This window comes from Equus asinus, chromosome 4, assembly GCF_041296235.1.
Source record: "Equus asinus isolate D_3611 breed Donkey chromosome 4, EquAss-T2T_v2, whole genome shotgun sequence".
In the NCBI taxonomy this organism is placed as follows: Eukaryota; Metazoa; Chordata; class Mammalia; order Perissodactyla; family Equidae; genus Equus; species Equus asinus.
Window position 1 is genome coordinate 110,429,670 of NC_091793.1, and position 27,341 is coordinate 110,457,010.

At 34.7% G+C, this 27,341-nt stretch overlaps 1 protein-coding gene across 1 annotated transcript in view; it reads right to left on the bottom strand.

Moving 5' to 3' along the window:
- The window catches only part of TLK1 (tousled like kinase 1), a 136,957-nt gene that overhangs the window by 92,426 nt on the left and 17,190 nt on the right, over positions 1-27,341 (bottom strand). Inside the window, exon 2 of the mRNA XM_014846602.3 lies at positions 426-544. Coding sequence (XP_014702088.1) covers positions 426-544 — 119 coding nt within the window. The remainder of the gene's footprint in view (positions 1-425; positions 545-27,341) is intronic.

Here is a 27,341-nt window from a genome sequence, read left to right on the forward strand (position 1 = left end):
ACCTGATGTCTGTCACTGGAAGGCCTAACAGATACACTATTAAGTTGTATGCAGCAGTTAGAAGCATTAACGTGGATTAATGTACAAAAAGGAACATATACAGATAGGAATATGGGTGATAGGGGCAAAAAAGAAACAAAGGATTGGAAAGGTTAAAAATTATGTAATGGGAAATAGGCAGTACAATCTACCAAACTCCTTTTTACCCCTGAAACCTATCAAGCTGTATGTAACATAATGCCCCTAAAATATGTTATGCCATATTAGAAATCAGGTTTACAAATACTAAAATTTTTTGTATACATTATAAAAATTATAGAAAGTAATAATTTGCTGTTAAACGCATAGGTAGAGATCCTTTACAAAATATTTTTTAGATCATTTAATACAAGAAAATAATGTCAAATGATTACAGTCTTACTCACTTTAGCTCCAACACTGCAACTGCCAGTGCTCCCAGTGCTCCCACTTGCAACTCCTGTAAATCTAGCTTCCAACAATTCTTGCCTTCTTGGATCCAGACTATGAAGCTCATCCATTGCACCTATTAAGGAAAAAAAAATACACACACATATATAAATTGATATACACACAAACACACACAAAATATATATGGTTAGTTGTGATGTCAATATAGACTTGAATGAATTCTACAAACAGATGAAAATAAGAGACTTTAAGATTTATAATGTACACATTCATTTTCAAAAACAACCTACAGTGGTTTTCCAACACTTGTGACTGCAATCCACAGTAAAAAATATGTCTTTCACCCACCTCAGTACACAGATACATACATACATATGTTGAAAAGTTCCACAAATATTTCTTACTGCATTCAGTGCACTCCAGTTTATTTGAGTCCATTAAAAAAGAAAAACACTGGTTGTGAGCTATTAAATTGATTTCATGAGCCATTAATGGACCCTGGGCCCACAGTTTGAAAAATACCACCACAGTGTAATCTACATATTCTAAGCTTAAACAGAATTTTGGCACTAAGTGACATTACTACTTAAGTATTTTGTTTATATATACCTTACCTGACCAAATCTATTTTAAACTAGGAAAAATTGTTTTAATTACCATCACATCCCATTTTTTCTTGCTAAGGAAGATTAGCCCTGAGCTAACATCTGTTACCAATCTTCCTCTTTTTTTTTCTTGAAGAAGATTAGCCCTGAGCTAACATCTGTAACAATCTTCCTCCATTTTATATGTGGGTTGCCACCACAGCATGGCTGACAAGTGGTACAGGTCTGCACCCAGGATCCGAACCCGCAAACCCAGGCCACTGAAGCAGAGCATGCTGAACTTAACACTACACCATGGGGCCAGCCCCCCAAAGATATTTTATACAGTTGATAGTTTCAGTTTTTATCAAGTAGATGAAAAGCACACAAATATATCAAACAGATCATTGAGGTAACATCTATTATAAAACATCACCTTGAGAATTATAGGGGAAAAATTAGCACTCTCATATAATTACTACCATGCAGAAGAAAGCACCACAAATTCTAGCTAAAGGTCAATTAAACTCTTTAAAATTCTTTTATCCATGTGTGCTAATTCTCTACTGATAAAACCTTACAAGTGACATAAATGAGTGGTTCTCAAAGGGAGCAAGGAGGATATTATCAGAATCTACAATCACATGTGGAATATTTTAAACTACACTAGACCCCTTCCACACACCCTGACATTCCTCTCCTAAAGGTTAAGAACTATTCCTGTAGACTTTATCTTTTAAAGGTCCCTTCATTATCTTTCATTTTCATCTGGTTAGAAGACTAGATGGTTAACAGCCATCCCTCTATGTTTATTTGCATCCCTGTACCTGAATATATCAACCCTGTCCACTCCTCCTCCTTCTATCTCAAAGAGGTAACTATCTTTAAAAAGCTAAAGACTTCAATTCGCACTTTTGATCCCATTTCTTCTTGAGATCCAAGGGATCTTGTATTTGCATGTGTCCCATCTCTCTCTTGCATCTTTTCCCTCCTTGACTCTTTCTGCCGTTTTTATATGCCTTTTTAAAAAACAATTTGACTTGAATTTCATGCTATTATCAAATAATTATTTCCTTAAACTGATAATTTATAATCATATCCTCCTTAGGTCTCTGGAATCTGGTTTCTGTGATAAGTACACTCTTGACAATGTACTTTGAAGTATCACCAATACTTCTATTTTTTGCTTGATTCTGCTATTACATCAGAAACTATGTATTACTCCTTTCTCGGGAATTAAAAAACCTCAAAGTCTCAATCCTTGGTTTTTAAAACACCCAGTTGTAGTTTTCAGAATTCAACCATCTCTCTTCTGTTTCTCCTCTTGTTCTCTGTTAACTATGAATACCCACCAAGAGTCAATCCAAGACCTTCTTTTCTCTTTTCATACTCCCTCTGGCTTCAAACTGGTGATTCTCAAATGGAACACCATTATATGTCAAGTCTGTAAGTCTTAAGCTCAGCACTGGAAATAAAGCAGTAATAAGACAGACTGGCCTCAAAGAGCTTACAATTCACTGAGATTTTGCTGTGTAAAAAACTATCAATTCTTCACTGGCACAGAATTATTTTGAAAACATTAAATCACATTTTAAAAATAAGTTTATTGTTGCTATAAATATTCTTGTACAATTACTTTTGTGAATAAATGTTTCATTTCTCTTGAGTAAATATCCAAGAGTAGAACTGATGGATCACAGGGATGTTACATACAAACTATTTAAGAAACTGCTAAAAGTCTCCAAAGTAGTTGCACTATTTTACAGGCTTATATGCTTGCCAATATTTGATGTTGACAGTCTTTTTATCTTTAATTATTATAGCACTGTGAAGTGCTATCCAGCTTTGATTCTGATTTGCATTGCCCTGATTACTAATGATGTTAGCACTTTTTCATGAGCTTGCTGGCAATTTGTATATCTTTATTGCTGATATTAAGAATATTTTCAAGTTGATTGCCCAACTTTTTATTAGGTTGTTACTGATATGTAGAAATTAATTAAGTATTCTAGATACAAGTCATTGTTAAATAGTAGATAGATAGAAGATAGACAGAAAAAACATTTTCTCTGAGTCTCTGACTTTTTTTCCATTTTCTTAGTGGTTTTGTTGACAAGCAAAAGGGCTTAATTTTGATGAAGTGAAAATTATCTAATTATCCTATTTATAGTTATTTTTCTATTCTAAGAAAATTTGGTATGCCCCAAAGTAAAAAATATAATCTTCATAAAGTTTTATGTTTTTCTGTTTAGTTCCATGATTTATCCTAAATTAATATTTGTGTATGGTATGAGGTCAAAGATTTTTTCCCCATGGTTTTTCCTGTTTTATTACCACCATTCATTGAAAAACACAAAGGCAAAATTCTTCCATCCACCAATAAACAGTCTTAGTGGCTCTGTCAAAAGTAAAAAAAAATAATAAGTATATGGTACTTATATAATGACAGACATATAAACCAATGGAATAAAATAGAGAACCCAGAAATAAACCCTCATTTATATGGTCAAATGATTTTAGACAAGAGTGCCAAGACCATTCAATGGGGAAAGGACAGTCTTTTTGACAAATCGTGCTGGGAAAACTGGATATCTACATTAAAAAATATGAGGTTGGACCCCTACTTTAACATCATATACAAAAATTAACTCAAAACAGATCAAATACTTAAACATAAGACCTAAAACTATAAAATTCTTAGAAAAAACACAGCAGAAAAGCTTCATGACATTGGATTTGGCAATGATTTCTTGGATATGAAATCAAAAGCAGGCAACAAAAGAAAAAACAGATAAGCTGGATTTCATCAAAATTAAAAACTTCTGTGCATCCAAGGACACTAACAAGGCAGCCCACAGAATGGGAGAAAATATTTGCAAATTATATATTTGATCAGGGATTAATATCCAGAATATATAAAGAACTCTTACAACTCAACAACAACAAAAATTCAATTAAAAAACAGGCAGAGGCATACACAAAAATAAACTCAAAATGGCTCAAAGACTTGAAGGTAACACCTGAAACCATAAAACTTCTGGGAGAAAACTTAAGTAATATACTCTTTGACATCGATCTTAAAAGGATCTTTTCGAAAACCATGTCTTCTTGGACAACGGAAACAAAAGAAAAAATAAACAAGTGGGACTTCATTAGACTAAAGAGCTTCACGGGAAAGGAAACCAGGATCAAAACAAAAAGACAACCCAACAACTAGGAGAAAATATTTGCAAATCATATATCCAACAAAGGGTTACTCTCCATAATATATAAAGAACTCACACAACTGAACAACAAAAAAACAAACAACCCAATCAAAAAATGGGCAGAGGATATGAACAGACATTTCTCCAAAGAAGATATACAAATGGCCAATAGGCACATGAAAAGATGGTCAGCATCACTAACCATCTGGGAAATGCAAATCAAAACTACACTAAGATATCATCTTATACCTGTTAAAATAGCTCTAGTCACTAAGACAAAAAATGAATGTTGGAGAGGTTGTGGAGAAAAGGGAATCCTCATACACTGCTGGTGGGGAAGGCAAACTGGTGCAGCCACTATGGAAAACAGTATGGAGATTTCTCAAAAAACTAAAAATAGAAATACCATATGATCCAGCTATCCCACTACTGGGTATCTATCGAAAGAACTTGAAATCAACAATTCAAAGTGACCTATGCACTCCTATGTTTATTGCAGTATTATTCACAGTAGTCAAGACATGGAAGCAACCCAAGTGCCCATCGACCAATGAGTGGATAAAGAAGATGTGATATATATATATATGCAATGGAATACTACTCAGCCATATAAAAAGACAAAATCATCCCATTCACAACAACATGGATGGAACTGGAGGGTATTATTTTAAGCAAAATAAGCCATACAAAGACAAACACCATATGATTTCACTCATATGTGGAAGATAAACAAACACACAGACAAAAGGGAACAGTTCACTGGTTACCAGGGGAAAGGGGATCAGGGGTGGGCACAAGAGGTGAAGGAGAGCACTTATATGGTGACAGATAAGGAATAATGTAGAACCGAAATTTCACAATGTTGTAGACTATTATGAACTCACGAAAAAAAATGGCCTAAGGACTTGAATAGACATTTCTCCAAAGAAGATATACAACTGGCCAATAAGCACATGAAAAGAGGCTCAGTATCATTAATCATTACAGAAATGCAAATTAAAACCACAATGAGATACTATTTCAACCCATTAGGATGGCTATTATCAAAAAACAGAAAATTACAAGTGTTAGCAAGGGTGTGGAGAAATTTGAACTCTTGTGCATTACTGGTGGGAATATAAACTGGCACAGTCACAGTTCCTCAAAAAATTAAACATGAAACTGCCATACAATCCAGAAAGTCCACTTCTGAGTATATATCCAAAAGAAGTAAAAGCAAAGACTCAAATAAATATTTGTACATCCATGTTGATAGCAGCATTATTCTTAATAGCCAAAAGGTAGAAGCAACCTAAGTGTTCATCAATGAAAGAATGGACCAAAAAAAAATGTGGTATGTATATAAAATGGAATATTATTCCGCATTAAATACAAAGGAAATTTTTTTTTTAAGATAGAGTTTTTTTTTTTTTTTTTAAAGATTGGCCCTGAGTTAACATCTAGTGCCAATCTTTTCTTTTTCTTCTTCTTCTCCCAAAAGCCCCCCAGTACAGAGTTGTATATTCTAGTTGTAGGTCCTTTGCTTCTGCTAGGTGGGACACCACCTCAGCATGGCTTGATGAGTGGTGCTGGGTCTGCCACACCCAGGATCTGAACTGGCCAAACTCTGGGCTGCTGAAATGGAGCATGCAAACTTAACCACTAGGCCAGGGGGCTGGCCCCTACAAAGGAAATTTTGACACAGGCTACAACATAAACTTGAAGACATTACATTAAGTGAAATACGCTGGACACAAAAGGACAAATACTGTATGATTCCACTTATATGAGGTTCTTAGAGTAATCAAATTCCGAAATAGAAAGTAGAATGATAGTTGCCAGGAGTTGAGGGGCAGGGTGGAATGGGGAGTTAGTGTTTAATGGGTACAGAGTCTGAGTTGGGGAAGACAGAAAAATTCTGGAGATGGATGGTGGTGATGATGGTAGTACAACTACATGAACATACTTAGTGGCACTGAACTGTACACCTAAATTTTATATTACATATATTTTACCACAATTCTTAAAAACATACGTGTGCTATATACAATGTCTACTCTTTGGCTTGGTAGCTGACGGATGGCCCACTGGAATTTAGCAGGGAACATGAGGACATCAGTTCCTACTTTGACCTGGACTAGCTAATAATGTGGTATTTTGTTTCCCATTGTTTTTGTGTCTTAGATGTATAGCTTCCCCTAGGATCTCAACCCTCTCCAATGAGGTCCTGGAGGAAGCTATAGACTGAAGGAACAAACAAAAACAAAACAGTTTCCAACTGAAAACCCTTACTAGGGGTTCCAACCTCACTGTAGTCCTTACCACCTTCTAACAAGTTTTTATGACATTTTAAAGAGGCAATATATTCAACAGCCTCTGGTATAACTCCTGGCACATAACAGATGCTTAACAAATATTAGTCTATCTGTCTAAAAATCTAACCTTGAATACGGGAGCCTCACTTCTCAAAATGCAGTCCATTCACCAGCAGCATCTGTTACTACCTTAAACGCTTATAAAAAATACAAAATCTTGAGTCCCACTCCAGACCTACCAAATCAGAATCTGCATTTTAACAAGATCCTCAGGTAATTACTATGTGCACTCATTTTTAAGAAGCACTGCTACAGAATAGGGGTCCACAAACTTTTTCTTTAAAGGGCCTGATCATAAGTATTTTAGTCTTTGCAAGCTGAGAAACAAAATCATGCAGATGCTTATACAATGAGAGAAAAACTTCCCGCGAACTTTTTATTGACAAAATTCAAGATGTAGTAATAACCGAGTATAATATTTTATAACATATGTCTGCTAATGAAAAGAATGGAATGGGGGGTAAAATTTCACTTAATTTGACTTTCCCATCATCAAAATTCATTGCAAATACTCATCTGATAATGCTGATCAAATTTTATGTATTTAACTTTGAAAATGTCTTTTCTGACAGATAGGTACTGCCGAATACTAATATCAAGCCATAAGCATATGATTTTAATTGAGCATATTCATTACTTGGAAGGCAGTCATAGAAGTCTATTAGATTCTTTTGATATTTGCCTTTTAGTATGTCATTACTAAAATTACAATTGCAAAATACATTGCAATTAATCGCTTCCAATTGAAGGTTAGGTAGAAGTTCCTCAAGTGCACAATTTAATGGATTTTGAAACACAGAAACTTTCTTTGCACTTGCATCAATGTCTGAAAAATACCGCTGGAATACAGTTTGAGGTTGGAAAATACATGCAAGCAAATTCACGTGGGGATGGAAATCTCACTTTGACAGCATGAGAAGTATATAAAGCAGCTTGATGTTACCTGTGATTCAAACATCAGTTGCCACTGATATGACTTTAATGCAGCTAAACTTTGCATATAAGCACTATTTGTCTTTTAATTTTAGGTTAAATGCATTTAAAAACATTTCTAAGTCTGCAGAAAAAGCTAACTTCCAAAGTTAAGCAGTATTTGATAAGAGTGGTTGAGGGCTGGCTGTTCAGAAAAATTTCAACATCAGTCCTAAGCTCAAAGCCTTCCAATAAAATTTTACCACTGCTAAGCCAGTAAAGATATTCAGCTTCTATTTCTAACAAAAATTCATGCAGCTGATGCTAGTTAAGACCAGAGAGCAAATGAAGTTCACCATTGACAATACTGATTCAATAACACATGATAAATTCAAATGTTTTCTGCAAAGTACCTGCTAGCCAATAATACAACGAATAACCATATGCTTTGAACACTTCACATTTTTACAAGCTCTGTAAGTTTGTCCAACTAAGCCTTTTTCTGTTCTACACGTATTTTTACCACCATCAGCTGTAGCACATCTTAGCAGATTCCACTTCAGACTGTACTTAGTGTTTTCTCAACTTTGAAAATATTCTCGCCTATAGTTGTTCTACAGACTAATCACAGAGGCTAATTTTTCTGCCACTTCAAACTTGGCATTTATGCCTCAAAGAAACAACAACAGAGTAGTATCAAGAACATCTGTCAATTCATCAAGAGCCAAGGAAAACACTCTAAATCACTTTCCTTGTTTTTTAATTGACTATCGATGTTGCTTCAAATGTCCTCAAGTCTTCAAGCAACTGTTCTTGCCAAAAAGTTAATAGTCTAAAACAAGTTTATTTTCTCTGGACACATTGTTTTCACTGCTGCAATCACACACAATTTAATTAACTCGCCATCAATAAATGGTGTTGCTTGCTTGGCTAACAAACAAGACACTCAGAAACCTATTTTAGCAGCAGCCTCATTTCCAATTTTTATTTTCAGGAAGAAATTATGCTATCATGAGATATTCCATTTTAAACTATTACTTTAAGAAAACTGAAAGAGTTGAGAATGCTATAGTGTACGCTTAGTCTAGTAATGTCAATATATACTGTATTCTATCACAGCTACGATGTCAACGTATAAGAACAACATTTACCTATGTAATTCAATAACAAAATAATATACGCTCCACTGTGCCTTAAAAACATGTCACTAAAAGTCTATTTTTCTTTTCTTTTCTTGTTTTGACATGATAGATGTGCACTGGTATAAAAAAAATTTAAAAAATATTGCAGACTGGCAATACACGTGGCACTCAAAACAGGTTGTAACTGCAGCGCTGAAATTTGTAGTGCACCAAAAGCAGTACAAAGAGATGAGAATGCCATATAGGGTCTCGGTCACAACTACTTAGCTCTGCCATTTTAATGTAAAAACAGCTGTGTTCCAGTAAAACTTTATTCATGGGCACTAACATTTGAATTTCATGCATCACAAAGTATTCTTCTTTTTTTTTTTACCATGCAAAAATAGTTTGCTGACTCCTACTGTAGCAAACACATTTCAAAGATTCTAATCTTTTATGGAATCAAACTGTCATTTCTGAAACTTACCCAAACATTTGGTCCTCAGTTGCAAGAGGTGAGACTTTCTAAAGAATATATAATTTCGCCATAATCCATTAACTTCTTTACTATACAATAAGTGTTTATACTTTTCAAAAAGAAGAAAGTATAAAAGCCATATGAAGACTATACCACCCTTAAAGAATACCCCTTCTCAAAATACAACCACCTGTCTCCTAATTATGCTACTATTGTTACTAAACTGCTCCCTAAAATTTACTGTAATCCCCAAACTTCACATAAAATATATAATAAGGGATGTCACCTCCCAAATCAGAGATCAATCACATCCTATTCTATGAAGAAAAACTTGGGGGGGAACAAGATAAATAAAGGCCACAATTTGACCCATTAGTGCAGTTTGTCATGACCCCTTCTAATAAACATTTTTTCTCCCTTTCTTTGACACACACACTCACAAACTCACTCAATAAATGTCCGTTATTATAAAAGTATGCTCTCTCAAGGTGGCCAATCTAAAACAGGATGCATGTATTTGGACATATTATTAGTCATGGTTAGTCAACACTACTTATAGTCATGCCATTTTTTATGACAAGGAATCAATTTTTCATTATATCATTTTTTAATTACCTTAAGTTTTCATCTTCCTTGGAAGATAATCAAAACAAAATCAAAATATCTAGAAAGCATGTTTTCCAAATGTTATCAGTTACCAAAACACTAAAGAAAGGAGTTTGTTCACTAAGACCTTTCCAACAGTAAATTCAACTGCTGCTTACCCATCAACTTCCATTTTTAAATTTAAAACTTCCTGAAGTCTGAAAACACTTTAATTCATTCCAGATTTTAATTGTTACTTTTCATATTACATTTGATAAGCTGATTTATACAGAACATTAAAGGTCTTTCTTCTGTCAAATTTTTCACATTATGTCTGATAAGGCAGAGAATTGATTAAAAACAGAAATATCATGTTAGAAATTATTTCAACAAGATAAAATATTCCATTTAAATCATTCCTTTTCATTAGTTTTTTAATGCATTTGAAAGTATAGGAAACAAAGAATTCAAGAAGTCTACACTATTTAACACTCTAGTATTACTTCTGACTCTTGTCTTTAAAGATTCATTTTAACATGGTTAATAAATAGAACACATCTATTTTCATATACAGTATTTTGTACCATGTATTTAGTGAACACAGTTATTTTTGTTGTCTACATTATATACCATCATTTATTCCACAGTTTGATTTTCTATTTAAAACCAAATATTCTAATTTTTTGGCAGTTAAATGAATACGTTAAATGAGCTATCACAAAAGTTGCCCAATTTATTTTCTAATAACCCTTCTCCCCCATGAATCTAATAAAAACACTGCCTACATTTTTTTCTAATATTTTAAATATTAACATTTGGAAATCTAATCCATTTAGAATTTAACTGTTTATACCTAGAGATTTTTTCCAAAGGAAAATGTCATACAATTTCTCACAAATTCAACCTTTTCCCACTGATTTGAAACACCTCTCTGGTCATCTATCACATTCCCCAATAAACATGGGTCTATTTCTATACTTTATTCTGTTTCATCTATGTCTGAGCCATGTATATCTATCCATCTACTTATCCACACATACAAATATATATGTATTGTGTATGTGTATATATATATATATATATATATACACACACACATAAATACACTCACACCCCAAATATTTCACCTAGAATGACTGAAAAGAGTAAGCATAGAAAGCCAAGTTTCTGAATCGAGTCTACACATTCAGTTACATAAGCCTGTGGTAAAGAGAAGACAGATCTGATTTAGAATCACTCCAGTCAGATTAATAGTGATTTTAAACAATTTTGTTGTAACCCTTAGAGCAAAGGATTCAGACATACTGAGATCAAATTATTCATATAAAGAAACACAGGTTGCATCAGAGGTAAAGCACGGAGAGTTTTGGTTTTTGCTCCTCTATACTGTCATGACCCTAAAGAATGAGTAATTTAACTTCAATTTTATTCTTACAAATAAAAAGTAATGTTGGGCAGCTAATTTTTCTTTCATCAAAAAAAACACAACTGATAGATAAGTCATCTAAGTATGGCCAAGTTCTTTAAAGTCTCCATGTTTCAGTTTCCTTACATATAAAATGGAGATTAAAAAAAATAAAAATAAAAAAGTACACACCCTGTAGTTGTTAGAGTAAAATAAGTTTATATGAAGAGTTCTGAGGGGCCAGTCCTGTGGCCAGTGGTTAAGTTTGTGCACTGTACTTCAGTGGCCCAGGGTTTTGCCAGTTCAGATCCTGGGTGCAGACCTAGCACTGCTCATGAAACCATACTAAGGCAGTATCCCACATAGCACAACCGGAAGGACCTACAACTAGAATATACAACTATGTACTGGGGGCCTTTGGGGAGAAGAAGGAAAGAAAAGAAAAGATTGGCAACAGATGTTAGCTCAGGTGCCAATCTTAAAAAAAAAAAAAAGAGAGAGAGAGAGTTCTGAGGGGCCAACCCTGTGGTGTAGTGGTTGAGTTTGGCATGCTACACTTTGGCAGCCTAGGTTTGTCGGTTCAGATCCCAGGCGTGGACCTATACCACTCACAGCCATGCCATGGCAGTGACCCACATATAAAGCACAGGAAAACTGGCACAGATGTTAGTTCAGGGCTAATCTTCCTCAAGCAAAAAAAAAAACAAAAACAAAAAAGAGGAAGATTGGCAACAGATGTTAGTTAGCACAGGAATAACCTTCCTAAGCCCACCCCCCCCCAAAAAAGAGTTCTGAATTACACCTGTCACTTAGTAAGTATTCAATAAATGTAGGTATACATGTATGCTAAACACAAGTGCTCAATAAACATTGGCACATATAATATCTATAAGCTCTGTTCCAGCTTACTCCCTGAGGTCAGAAGATCCTGGTAGGTAGAATGGCATATACGACAATGTCTAATTTCTTTTTGTTAATGTAGTAGTGATATAACTAACTCCTCTGCTCTAGTTTCAGGCTTATAATAATTTGCTATTTTTAAAATCAATCTCTCTATATACGTATACATATGCATACATATAAATGTGTGTACATACACATATACACACATATATATCTATTTTTATACTAGGCTATTTTTCTATTTTAACATATAGCCCTCATTTTAAAGATAAGGAAATTGAGACACTGAGAGAGGTTAAGTTATATTCCTTTTTGTTAGAACTTATATGCACTCAACTAAGGATCCTTGTCCCCAAAGAAGGGCCCAAAAGAAGGGTGGAAGGGTGTGGGTGTGAGAGAGAGAGCAAGTGAGCAGAGAAAGTACGTGCTTGCACATGTATGAAGGAAGATTCTCTAGGAAAGCTCCAAAATAGGGAGTTTGGCAAAAACTGACTTAGTACTTACCTTCTCCTCACTACCAGAAAGTCAACTGGTATCCAGTTCCTAATCTAAGTACTAATTACTTTTTAGTTTCATGCGTTTTCCCATTACTAATGTAACACATGCTTGTTGAAATAAACAATACAGAATATAAAAGTGAAAAGTCCCAATACTTCTCTGTCTCCCAAAATCCCACTCCTCAGAGGTAACGATTTGATATACCCTCAAAAGAAGAGTGATGACTCACTGCCCTGCAGTACCCCTTTTTGGTCTATTCTTCTATCCCAATAGTGCAGGGTGAGCAAAGGGCTACAGACGGTTTTATTTAGTCCATCTCCAGCAGGGAAGTAAACCTCTGACCAGGAAGGAAGCTGCATGTACTGTATGTAAGAAGTCCAAGTTGAGCACTATCTACCTATAAAAACACTATCTAAAACAATTATTATAATAAACAAGGATAAAATATTCCAAATGTTTATACAGTGATTTCAACATATTATTTCACCAACATCATCTCTATCATATCCTCAATGAGACTCCTAAAATAGATTTCTGTGGACATTTATTGTAGCAATATAGCTGTAAGGTTAAGAGCATGGGCTCTGCTGCTAGACTGAGTTCAAATCCCAGCTCTGCCACTTAGTGACCTCCTCATCCATAACATCCTGGTAATAACAGACCCTACCTTGCAAAATTGTTATGTGAATTAAATAAGATAATGTTTGTAAGCCCTTAGCAGATTCCTGGAATATAAAGCCTCAACAATTTTGACTTACTATTATTGAGTCCCAGAAAATAAGCAAGTTGTCCAAAATTGTATCCCAAGTAAATCATGTGAGAAAACAACAAAAGGTTATTAGCAGACAACAGAGCAGTCCAATTTACGCACTTATTTTCAGTTTCTCTAACCTAAGCCTTCAAACAGGGGAGGAAAAAATAAAGTTTCTTAATTAATAAATCCACAAGATTTCCCAAAAAACACACTACTCTGCTTAGGAAACCTACCTGCTCTAAACGCCCACATAGACATGTTTAACACAAATTATCCTGCTTCATGAAAATAAAAATAATCTTTAACCATCATTCCCAGTACTAAATCGCTATAAAACTCTGAAAATGCCTAAAGTTTAGGTTCCAGATACATAAATTAGCGCATAAACCCATTAAGATCATAATGTTCCCCCAGAAAGACATACTTCCAATAATCAATGTCAACATTCAGGTTTATTTTCTTGCCATCTTTTTCTTGTATACTTTTATTCAACAATTAAGATTACACTTTATAGTAGCTCATGGCATTCAAAGGTGTTTCTAGGTTTACAATCTCAGCCACAGCAACCCTGAAAGTTGATAATGTAATAAAATTATCATTTGCTTAGGTGCTGCTAAATGAGAGGAACTTACATAAGCTCCATGTGTCCAATTCTCAGTCTGGATTTGTTTTTACTTATCGGTAGTTAAATATTCAGAAACTCATATAGTTACCCAACCCCCTACTGAAAAGCTTTCAAAAAAGTCCCCCCTAAATAAACTCAATAAATAATATTAATGATGAAAATGACAGTGGCAATTCTTTGCCATAAAAACCAAGTTTCAGATAAATTATAAACTTAAGCATTTATATAATAAGTTCACTGCATGTTAATGTTACTACTCTAATAATATAATGCAGCGTAATGCAGCACTTCCCTGCTGGAGATGGACTAAATAAAACCATCTGTAGGGGTTTTTTGGGGTTTTTCTTGGCTAAGGAAGATTCACCCTGAGCTAACATCTGCTGCCAATCTTCTATTTTGTACATGGGTCACCGCCTCAACATGGCCACCGATGAGTGGTATAAGTTCACGCCAGGGAACCGAACCAAAGTGGAGCACACTGAACTTAACCACTAGGCCACCAGCCAGTCCCTAATGCAGTGTACACATTTTAATGAAGTTTATTTAAATTTCCTTACAAATAAACTTTTGTGCTAAAACTAATGATTGTCAAAGTTGTGCGATAGGTATATTAGGATTCATTGCAATATTCACTCTACTTAAATAAATGTAAAAATTTTTCCATAACAAAAAGTTAACTTTTTATATTTTCCTACATTTTTGTGAGGGAATTTGTGTTTTAAGGACATTCACAAATTTCAGAACTAAAAGAGCTGTCTGACAGCCATCACTACTGTCAAGATTCTACACTAATTACTATTTTATATTCCATATTCTTTCAATAATACAAAAGCAATTTTCCACATTATGACATGTTTTCATGAACATTATTTTCACGGCTACTTAACATTCCATTGAATGGATATACAGTAATATATTTAATTATTCCCCTACCATCGGTGATTCAAGTGGTTTCTAATTTTTTGTTATTAAAAACAGTGCTCCACCAAACATCTTTGTACCTAAAACATTTTATTTGAATTTAGGATTTTTTCTTACAACAATGACTCCCAAAGCATGGTAGGAGAGAGAATATGTAAATATTTATCTCTCCCCAGACCCACCCCAGCAATCTCCACCCAGAGTCACTAGCTAACTCTGTAGAAAAGGGTTAACATAGTAGAGCTGAAGATCCTATCGTCAGAAAGGCCTGCCAACAAAGATATCCCCACCTTTCCCTAACTGGTAAGAGTGGCTCACAGTGCCCAGACTGTTTGTGCAAACATTAGGAAGAAGAAAGTGCCTCCAATAAAAACCTTGAGTGCAGAGTCTCTAGTGGACTTCCCTGAACAAACACGATGCACACATGTTGCTGCATTGTCCTTGCTGGGGGAAGAGTGTGTGCTCCCTCTTGTGAGGGAGAGAACATACAGAGGCCTACATATGGATTCCTCCAGACTCTGCCTAGGCCTTTTTCCCTTACAATCCGGCTCTGTATCTTTACTGTGTTACTCTAATAGATCTCAACCCTGAGTAAAACTATATGCTGAGCCCGCTAGAATTTCTAGCAAATCTCTGAACATGAGGGTGGCCTTGGAGACACTTGACACAGCACTGAAGCCCATTCAGCCTACTAGACAACTCTAAGACAGGCTAACAGAACACCTGATCACTAGTAAGGCCACATGTTCACAGCTCTAGGCAAGAACTGGCGATTACCCTGCTACCCCAGGTTATAGATTACTCTGCTATTCCAGGTTAGAGAGCACCCTGGGTAAATTTCACATATCTCCTTCCCCTGCCAAGACAGGCAAACATTTCTTAGTTCTGAAACTCTCTGGCAGATATAGTCATTCTGAGACTGCAGCTGTATCAATGAGTCGGCCTATCTCCTCTCACTAGAATATAAGCTCCAAAAGAACAAGAATTTGGGGGCTTTATTTGTTCACTGAGATATCAAGGTGCCTAAAAGACTGCTCAACACATAAAAGACTCTCAATAAATATTTGTTGAATGAATTAACGGATATTCTCAGGCATCCCCAAATTCTCAAGTTGAAGAAACCTGGTCTAAAAAACATAACATAATTTGTATCTCAGCACTACTGCTTAGCAAGTCTCAACTTTAGTTTTCTCATTGATAAAATGAGAATAATCACCTAATTTACTGAAGGGAAGATGAACGCAATACTATATATGGGTAAATGCCTCCTGACAAATAATAGACACTCAATAACATGACAGACCTTATTTAGAAAATCAAGGAACTATAATTTCCTATAGCTCATAATAATAAATTTTTTTACAAGATACAAGCTGAGCTACTTTAGTCAGGTGGAATATTAAATACTGTTACTTGGGAAGTATTATAGCTTCTGCATTTCTGCCTAATTATAGATTCCAGAGTGGATTCATGGATACCAGTTAGGCAACCACTGTAGTGATCTGGGTAAGAGAAGACAGTAGCTTGGACTACAACAGTAGCAGATCAGAAAGGTATCTAAGAACAGAAAAGAAACAACAGGACTTGGTGACAGTGAATTTGAAAGGTAAGGGAAAGGGAAGTGTTCTGGTTTACACACAGATAGCTGGTAGTAACAGTTACTAAAAAAAGGACCTGGTGTGGGGAGATATCATGAGTTTCTTTTTGAAGACAGTGAATTTGGTGTGTTTTAGGGACAATGAGTTTCTTCCTGCAGGCCTCACTCATCCTATTCACCTAGCAACAAAGACTAAGGCCCAATCAAAGGACTGTTTTATGGGCAATGGCTCAATTATCATTGGCAAAGAGCATGGGGTGGCAAGAGGAAGAATAGGTACAAAGACAGCCCAGCTCAATATACAGAAAGCAAAAGAACAAAAGATGAAGAAAAACTGTTTTCACTGACCATCTAAGACACTGAACAATTCAACCATACTATGGATCGTTTATATGATCAGCACTATTATAAGTCACTGTGCCTAAAAGATAAATAAGACAACGCTGGAACTCACACTATAAAGAGAAAGACAAATAATGTAAAAGAAGAAAACCTGAAATGATTTTGGCTGGGTACATCAGCACCAATTTTATGAACTATTCACTATGTAAGCCTAAATACCACATAGCATACAAATTCTCTAAACTTATCTACTTAACGTACTATTTGATTACCAATATATAGGCAAGTTGTGATTGAATAATTCTATGTGACACACAAAAATCAATCCTATTTCTTTTTTAGTCACATTATATGTACTTCATCTTCCCAGGGTGCTGTTCATCTACTGTTAAAAATAACTATGAAATGTTTAGCTTCTCTATTAGACTGGCTTTCAGCAAATCAGAACTTCCACTTACCGTGTTCCTCATTCTTGCAAGATACTACCTTTATAAGCAAGGATAAATTATGTCAATTTACTTATCTGTACCTGTAGACACACTGAAAGAGAACAAAGAAACAGTATTCCTAAAATAATATGGTCAGGGGCTTGCCCAGTGGCACAGCAGTTAAGTTTGCACATTCTGCTTTGGCCGCCCAGAGTTCACCGATTCGGATCCCAGGTGTGGACATGGCACCGCTTGGCAAGCCATACTGTGGTAGGCGTCCCACATATGAAGTAGAGGAAGATGGGCATGGATGTTAGCTCAGAGCCAGTCTTCCTCAGCAAAAAGAGGAGGATTGGTGGCAGACGTTAACTCAGGGCTAATCTTCCTCAAAAATAAATAAATAAATAATATGGTCAGCTAACAAATAACCTGATTTCAAAACAAGCAAAGGACTTGAATAAACATTTCTCCAGAGATATACAAATGGTCCAAATGCATATAAAAAGATGTTCAACATCACTAATAATTAACGAAATGTAAATAAAAGCCACAATGAGATGTGGACAGCTACAATAAAAAAAACCAGAAAACTGTTGGCAAAGACGTAGAGAAATTGGAACACTTGTACACTGTTGGCGGCACGGGACCAAAATGGTTCAGCTGCTATGGAAAACAGGATGGCAATTCCTCAAAAAATTAAAAATAACATTACCACATGATCCGGTAATCCCATTTCTGGGTATGTATCTAAAAGAACACAAAGTAGGATTTCAAAGAGATATTTATACACCCATGTTTACAGAGCATTATTCAAAATAGCTAAGCAACTAAGTGTCCACCAGTGGATGAATGGATAAACAAAATGTGGTATATAGATATAATGGAATACTACTCAGCCTTAAAAAGGAAGGAGATTCTGATACATGCTACAACATGGATAAACCTTAAGGACATTATGCTAAGGGAAATATGTCAGTCACAAAAAGACAAACATGTATGACTGCACTTACATGATGTATTTCAAGTAGTCAAATTAATAGACACAAAGACTAAATGGTGGTTTTCAGGGGCTGGGGCAGAGGGGAATGGGAAGCTGTTGTTTAATGGGCATAGAGTTTCAGTTTTGCAGGAGGAATCAGTTTTGGAGATTGTACAACAATGTGAATATACGTAACACTACTCAACACTTAGAAATGGTTAAGATGGTAAATGTGATGGGTCTTTTACCACAATTAAAATTAAAAAAAAAAAAAAGCACGATTGGCTAAAATCTTTTCACTAACACACAGAGCTAACAATTTCTCTCCATCTATTAAAAGAGAAACATTTACTCTTCAACTTAAAACTAGCCAAAACTACTTAGATAACTAGTTAACTCGAAGAGCTCAACTTCCTCAGGGAAAGTTACTCTAGACCAGGGATGGGTAGCACTGGCTATTTTTATACTTCCCACAAACTAAGAATGGTTTTTTACATTTTTAATGATTGCAGGGGGAAATCAAAACAAGAATAATTCACAAGTAGAAATTACATGAAACTCAAATTTCGTGTCCATAAATAAGGTTTTATTGGTACACAGCCATGCTCATTCGTCTGCATATTGTCCAGAGCCGCACACGCACGGCACAAGGGCAGAGAGTAGCTGCAACAGAGATGGTACAGTCTACAAGACCTGAAATACTTACTAACACATCCTTTACAAAAAAGAGTTCACCAACTCGTGCTCTTTATCTAATTCCAAAATAACGAATTAGTTGCAAAGCAGAAATAAAATGAAGCAAATAAAAAGAAGAGGTATCCATTTTTTTAAATGTTGATTCAATGATCTGTTTAAAAGTAAAAAACCACAGTCTTCTATGTAGCTTTTTATTTTCTTTCTACAACCAAGACATCTACACATACACAGAGGCACACAGGCACGTGCACAAATGCTTTTATTTTTAATACCTGCTGTAAATCTGGAGTAACTCTCAATCTTAGGATAAACTTTCGTAGGTTCTTAAGCTCTTTGGGCACTCTTAACAAATATAGGACTTATACACTGACTTAATCATACAGCTTTGTATTCTGAAATAACTGGGCTAACGTTATATTTACTTTATACAAATTTAGAAAAGGTATCCTAAAAACAGTTAAATAAATACACAATAAAACTGCTGAGAACTCATGATAATTAATGAAAAGTTTCTATCATTTTGATCACTTTCTTGCTAAAACCAAGCTCGGGGTGGGGAGTTAATTTATCATTAGCTTTCAAAGATAAAATAAAATCCTTCAACCATCAAGTTTCAGACAGTGTTCTAACTAGCCATGCACCTATGTTTTAGCCAATAACTTAGTAACAGAAAATTTAAGGAAGAACAACATTTGTTAAATCTTAAGATACTTAAAACAACATATTTAACATATTTATCTTGGTTTTAGCAAGTAAAGAGTTAAATTACTGTAAATTGATCCTAGCAAGCAGCTTGTCATACCCTGGTATACTGATCTGAAAAGTCTCTATTTCAAACCCTCAAATTTCAGATGCTAGTATTTTGGCAACAAGCTGAAATAATTTACCCCCCTTTTAAAATTCTGATCATTTTTTTCCACTATTCCCTAATCTAGAGAAGTAAATTAAACAGTACAAAGAAATGCAAGTAATTTTCACATTCCTTGTAGTTAGTAAATATTGTAGTAAAAGTAAGCTTTGGCAGTAATAAACTGTAGTAATGGCTCCATGGTATCAAAGACGTGACCTCAGTTAATTAACTTGGTTCTCTCCTAAAAAAGATACTTATCTAAACAATTTTATGATCAAGCAATTCAAAATTGTCATCGTTTTCAATAAGTCTTAAGAAATTTAAATAATTCTTAAATAACAAACAGAAAAGGTAATGAACATGTGGAAAACTGCTTATGTTCTTGGTAATCATATATATATGCAAGTAAAATAATCTGGAATATCACAACTACTTAACAAGCCAAACACTTTTTAAATATACTACCACTGATGTTTCCATTAAACTGGTTCATATGTGTGCTGCTGGTGGCATTGTAAGTAGATACAATTCTTACAATACAGTAATATCCAGAAAGAAACTGGTACTTTTTGACCAAATAACTTAAATTGAAACAATAACTACAAGGTATGAGGCATGAAAATTTCCAAAGGCATATGAAGTGTTATAGTGTATTTAGCAACCCTAAAAGTCTGTTTCTAAAGCTAAAACAGTTTTTTCCAATAAACTATTGTTCAAAGGGCAATAACTTAAAAGAAGCAAAGTAACAAAATAAAAATGTGTGTCACATTTTTACCTGTAGTGGAAAGAACTGAGAAAATATCCAACCTTAAAGGAACAGTGTCTATGTCCATCAAAAAAATGGATCCCAGCCATTAAGTTATGAAAGAAAGGTGCAAAGATTAACTATGACCTTTTAGAACATAACTCCTGAATGAGATACAACTCCACTATGACTAACTGACTAGAAAACAGTTTTTTCCAGACTCAAAAAGCTATATTTGAGTGGCAGGATTGTGAGCTACGTATATTATTTTAGAACTTTATCAATATATTGCCTTTTCATAATAACAGAAAAAAAGTAGTCCCAGATATCATTTACTCAACGATACATTCATTACCACTATCTTCGATTATTCACAAATTTACCCAGTAATTACAATGTCTGAAAAATATCCAAAAGCCAAGAAGACTACAGCCTGCTGCTGGCATTAAAGACAGCTGTACATTATTCTAGCCAAAAACATCATATACAAATGCAAAACTACAAATTCTTGTAAATGACAAACATTATGATTTGTTATACTTCTTCAGCATCATGCTCACTGCAACCAACTTCATTATAAGTATTTCATGAAGGAAGAAAAGAGCTGGTAAAAAAACACTGTAATGCTCTAAAGATTGTTTATTTGAACCCAAATATAACTTACACCGGTACTACTTCATTGCCCAAAAAATGCTTAAAAATTACAGTAATCTTCAAGGCATTAAAGGCAAAGATATTTTTGCTTCAACTTAAACCTACAACTCCAGATGGCTAACTACTCCACAAGTTGGCCCTATTCAAACTGTTATACATAACCAATTGGCAATTAAAACAAAAGAAAGGAAAGAAGGGAGAGAGGAAAGAAGGGAGTGGCGAGAGGAGGAAAAAAGATTCAAATTCACCCCAAATTTTCAAACCAATGAAAGCATTAAAAATAAAAGCAAATAAGAACTTTTTACTACCAGTAATGGCAATTAGGTAAATCAGATCAATCTTCTGGCTGAGGAAACTTGAAAAGTTGGACTAAAATTTTAAAAGAAAAGTCTGCTTATAGATATTAGGCAGTGAAGAATCATGGGGCCAAAATTCAGGAAAAAAAGAAATTCCAGAGAGTTGAGTCAGGTCTATGAGGCTTCCCTGCCCCTAGAGGCATTTGCTGATTCCAGAACTAGTGACTGAGAGGCTGAGAAGCTATGCAAAACTCTGGCAGCATCACTGGGCTAGCCAGACAAAAAATGAAATCTAGAGCCTCCCCCAAACTTTGGATTGGGATCCCAATCTCAGAGCAAGAGTGGATTAAAGCTCAGAGCAAGAGTACAGTCCAGCTTCTAATCTCAATTCTGAAAAGTGGCTCAAGAAAATATGAGATTTATAGTGTCCCTCTACTTCTGCCAAAATGTAAATGTAAATGTAAACCCTGTCATGGAAGACTGCCATCATTCTAGGCCCAAATTATTTCTATAGTTTTTCATTAAAAAAAAGTCCCAAATGTAATTTTAGAAAAACAACAGAAAGCCAAGAAAATAACACATGACTGAATAGCAAATGAAACATGGAACAAGACCCAAACAGATCTAGAAAATAAAGTTATTTGACTTTCAAACAACCATGCTGATAGTAAAACTGAGAACTTTGGCAGAGAACCTAAAACTCAAAAGAGAACCAAATTGATTTCCAGAACTAAAAAGTAAAAGAACACGGATTAAGAACTCAGTAGTGAGTTTGGTGCATATTAGACATAGTTCAACAGAAAATTAGTGAACTAGAAGATAGCTCAGAAAAACATATCTTCAAAAAGGTACACAGGAATAAAAAGATGAAAATACAGAAAAGGGGATAAGAAACATACAGCATACAATAAGAAAGTCTGATACAAATATAACTGGCATCCCAGAAGGAGATAAGACAACAGGACAAGAGCACTAGTCAAAGAGCTAATGGGCTGAGAATTTCCCAAAACTTATGAAAGCCCTTAATAGTGCTGGCCAACAAACTTTCTGCAATGATGGAAATGTTCTCCATCTGCCAATAAGGCAGCTAAAACTACATGTGGGTGATGAGAATGTGAAATGTGAGAAACTGAATTTTTAACTTTTTAAATGATAATTAATTTAAATAGACACATACAGCCAGTAGCATTGGATAGGGAAGCCCCAAGTTACAGATCTCAGAAGTCCTACAAACACCAAGTAGAAAAAAAGAAAAGCACATCTAGACACATCACAGTAAAACTGCTTGAAAACTGGAAGTAAATCCCCCTAAATCTGAAAAGCAACCAGATGCTAAAAGCTAGATTACCATCAAAGGAGCAACAATAAGACTGACAGCTAATTTCTGAAGAGAAACAATGGAAACCAGATCTCATTGCAATAATATGCAACAGTGCTAAATGAAAATAACTGCCTACCTAGATCCCCATTAGCAGACAAACAATAACAATTTACACTAGATAGGCCCAAATAGAGAAAATACTAAAGAGTATTCTTCAGGCAGATAGAAAATTAACTCAGCTTTTTTGTTTCCTTAAAAAAAAAGGTAAATATACAGGTAAATATAAATGCAATATTATTGTACAAACACTAATATTATCTTGTGGGTGGTTAAGATATATAAAGAACTAAACTATTCAGTAATAATAGCATATAATTTGGGAGAGGGAAATGTACACTTGATGTTTTCTAAAGTTGTTACATTTACCAGGAAGAGGAAAAAGTGCTGACTTACATTACACTTTAACAAGTCAAGAAGGCATATTTTAATTTGTAGGATAACCACTAAAAACAAAAACAAAAAAAAGGATATAACCATTAAGCTAACTGTGAAGGATTATTTGAAATAAAAAATAACAACAATCCAAAAGAAGGCAGAAAGGAAAGTAAGAGAAACTTCAAAGAAACAGGATAAATAGAAATGATTTATTAAGAACATCAATTTAAACCCAAATCTATCAGTAAGTATCTTAAATGTGAATTTACTAAATGTTCCAACTGAAATATAAACACGGTCAAACTAGTTTTTTTTAAAGAATATGTGCTACTTACAAAAGACAACTAAAATATAAACAAAAGTTGAAAGTAAAAGAATAGAAACATAAATACCATGCAAACACTTAGCAACTGAAAGCTAGTGTTATCTGTCTTAACACTAAAGTACACTATAACACAAAATGCATTAGTAGAGATAAAGAGGAACATTTCATCATAACAAAAGGTTTGACTTAGCAGGTAGATATAAAATTCTTAATTTGTAAACACCTATAACATAGTTTAAGTATATAAAACCAAAAATGACAGAAACTATACAGAGAAACAAACAAATCTACAATCATTTCAGGACATTTTAACAAACTTTCTCTGAATAAGAGCAAACAAAAGTAATGATAATTTTAAAAAGAAACAAACAATATAACTGATATACATATTACATCTCATCTAACAAGCACAGCCTACAAAATTTTTTCTGTTGTTGTATATATACAAGGAATAATTACCAAGAAAGACTATATGTTGGGTCATAAAGCAAGTCTCAAATTTTAAAGAATTGAAATCTTATAGATTCAGTTCTTATTATAGTGAGCTAAGTTAGAAAGCAGTAAGAAAAAGCAATTTAGAAAAACTTTACTAAGTTTTTAAGTAAATTAACCAATATACTTTTGAATAATCCATGGATCAAGGAGAAATTGTGGAAATTATGGAATGTTTTGGGCTGAATACACACACACACACACACACACACACACATATATATGGACATACACATGCATATCAAGACCTGGGGGAATGAACTATACACTTTAAAATGGTTAACTGTATGTTTTGTGAATTTCACCTTAATTTTTTAAAAAAGCAAAAAAATTTGAGAAAGGAAGCCAAATTCATGCTTAGGAAACTTTATAACCTCAAATACATGTTGGAGGAAGGGGAAGAAGGCTGAAAATCCAAGAGCTAAGCATTTGTCATGTCACAAAAGTCTAGAAAAAGAACAGCAAATTAAACCCAAAGAAAGCAGCAAAAATCAAATAGAAAATAAACATAAACGAGAAAGAATAATCAAAGCTAAAAGTTGGCTCCATGAAAAGACTAATAAGCTGGTAAGATGGAGCAAGAAAAAAAAAGAGAGCAAAGATAGTGATTATCTGGAATGAAAAAGAGGACATCACTACAGATCCTAGACATAGAAAGATCACAAGGAAATATTAATTACAATTTTATGCAGACCCATTTGAAAGTTTAGATAAAATGGAGGAATTCCTAGAAAACACAATCTACCAAAACTGATGTGAAAATTGAAACTCCAGAGAGTACTTTGACACTATAGAAGTTGAAGCCATTACTTGAAACTTCACAGAGAAAAGTCCAGGCCTAGAAAGCTTCCTCAGTGAATCTTACCAAATATTTAAAGAAGTTATAACACATTTCTTACATAAATCCTTTGAGATAATGGTTTTAAAACAAAGAAAAGCACATCCCAACTCATTTTTATGAAGCCAGTATCACCTTGATACAAAACCTGACAAGGACATTATGAGAAAGGCAAGTCACAGACCTATCTCATTCATGAACATAAGCGCAAAAATACTAAACAAAAGATCAGCAAAGTAACTTGTATAAAAAGAAGAATGGCTTACAATTAAATTAGGTTTAGTCCAGAAAATCAAAGTTGGTTTAATACTTGAAGAGCAATAAAATAATTAATTGCATTAAAAAAATCTGGAGAAAAGTTAAATGATCATCTAACTAGATGTAGAGGGGCTGGCCCCGTAGCCGAGAGGTTAAGTTCACGCGCTCCGGCAGGCGGCCCAGTGTTTCGTTGGTTCGAATCCTGGAAGCGGACATGGCACTGCTCATCAAACCACGCTGAGGCAGTGTCCCACATGCCACAACTAGAAGGACCCACAAAGAATATACAACTATGTACCAGGGGGCTTTGGGGAGAAAAAGGAAAAAAATAAAATCTTTTAAATAAATAAATAAATAGATGTAGAAAAAGCATTTGATAAAATTCAACATCCATTCATGATTCAAACAAAAACAACCTAGTAACTAGCAGTAGAAACGAATTTCCTAATCTGAGAAAGGATAGATCCAAAATGTCTATATACTAAACAATGAAATACTGACTGTCCCCTCTACTTCCAAAATTAGGAGTCACACAAGGATTCCCACTATAACCAATCTATTCAACACTGTACTAGACAGTCACTGTAATAAGACAATTAAAAAAAGCTGTAAGATTGAAAAAGATAAATTATCATTCATAGGCCATACGTTCATAGAAAATGAATCTAGTTGAGATAAACTATCAGAATTATAAGCAAGGTTGCTCATTACCAAGTAAATATGCAAAAATTAACTGAATTTCTACATATCAGCAATAAATAGAAAATAACAGTTAAAAAGTGATATCATTTACAATAACATCAAAAACTAAAAATAAGGGCCAGCCCTGATGACCTAGTGGTTAAAATTCAGCACGTTCTGCTTCGGCAGCCTGGGTTCAGATACTGGCATGGAACCACAACCACTCATCTGTCAGTAGCCATGCTGTGGCAGCAGCTCAAAGAAGAACTAGAATGACTTACAACTAGAATATACAACTATGTACTGGAGCTTTGGGGAGGGAAAAAAAAGTGACAGGAAGATTGGCAAGAGATGTTGTTAGCTCAGGGCAAATCTTTCCCAGAAAAAATAAATAAATAAATAAAAATAAAACACCTAGCAGTGTTAATAAAATTATGCAAGATTATTACAGAGAAAACTATAAATATGATTGAAATGATGCAGAGACTAGACTATATACATGGATTGGAACACTCAATATTGTAAAGATCTGATCAACAGATTCAGGGCAATCTCAATCACACCCCCAATAGATTGGTTGGTTTGTTTTTGCAGAACTCAGCCAAAAATAGCCAAAGCAATCTTGAAGAAAATCAATAAAGTGTGTATTAATTTTCTATTGCCGTCCTAACAATTTACCACAAATTTAGTGGCTTAAAACACCCATTCATTACCTCCAGTTTTTGTGGGTCAGAAATCTTGGCACAGCATGACTCAGCTGGTTCTCTGCTTAGAGTCTCACAAGAATGAAAGCAAGCTATCAGCCAGGTTGTGTTCCTGTCTGGAAACTCTAGGAAAGAATCCATTTCCAGGTTGATTTAGGATATTGGCAAAATTCAGTTCCAAGCAGCTGTAGTGGACAGACGTTCCCACTTCCTTGCTATCCATCAAGTGAGGGTTGGTCTCAGCTTCTAGGAGCTGCCTATATTCCCTGGCACACAGCCCCCTTCCAAAGGTAACAAGAGCAGCTCAAGTCCTTTTCATGTTTCTGAGTCAAATCTCTCTGACCTCTCCATCTACCCCATCTCTCTTCTGCTTTGTCCTTCTGCCTTCTTCTTGCCTTCTCTTCCGCCTCTTCTGTTTCTAAGGGTTTGTGTGATTACCCCAGGGGCCACCCAAATAATCCATGATAATCTCACTATTTTAAGGTCTGTTGATTAGCAGCCTTACTTACACCTGCAAAATCCCTTCACAGGGCTACCTAGATTAGCATTCAACTGAACAATCCGGGGACAGAAATCTTGGAAGAACATCCTTATAACTCACTATCAAAGCAGGAAAGTTTGTTTTACTGATAAATCAAGCTAATCATTAAACTATGGTAATTAAAACAGTATGGTACCAGCACAAGAACATACAAATGATACAGAATATACAGCCTAGTAACAGACCTGTTTCTGGATACAGACATTTGATTTACCAAAAAAGGAAGCACTGCAAAACAGTGGGAAAGAACAATTTTTTTCCATAAATGGTGCTGGGACATCAGATAGCCATATGGAAATGAAACTTACTCCTACCTCACTCCACATAGAAAAATATCAACTTCAGAGGATTATAGATCTAAATGTGAAAAGCATAATAATAATA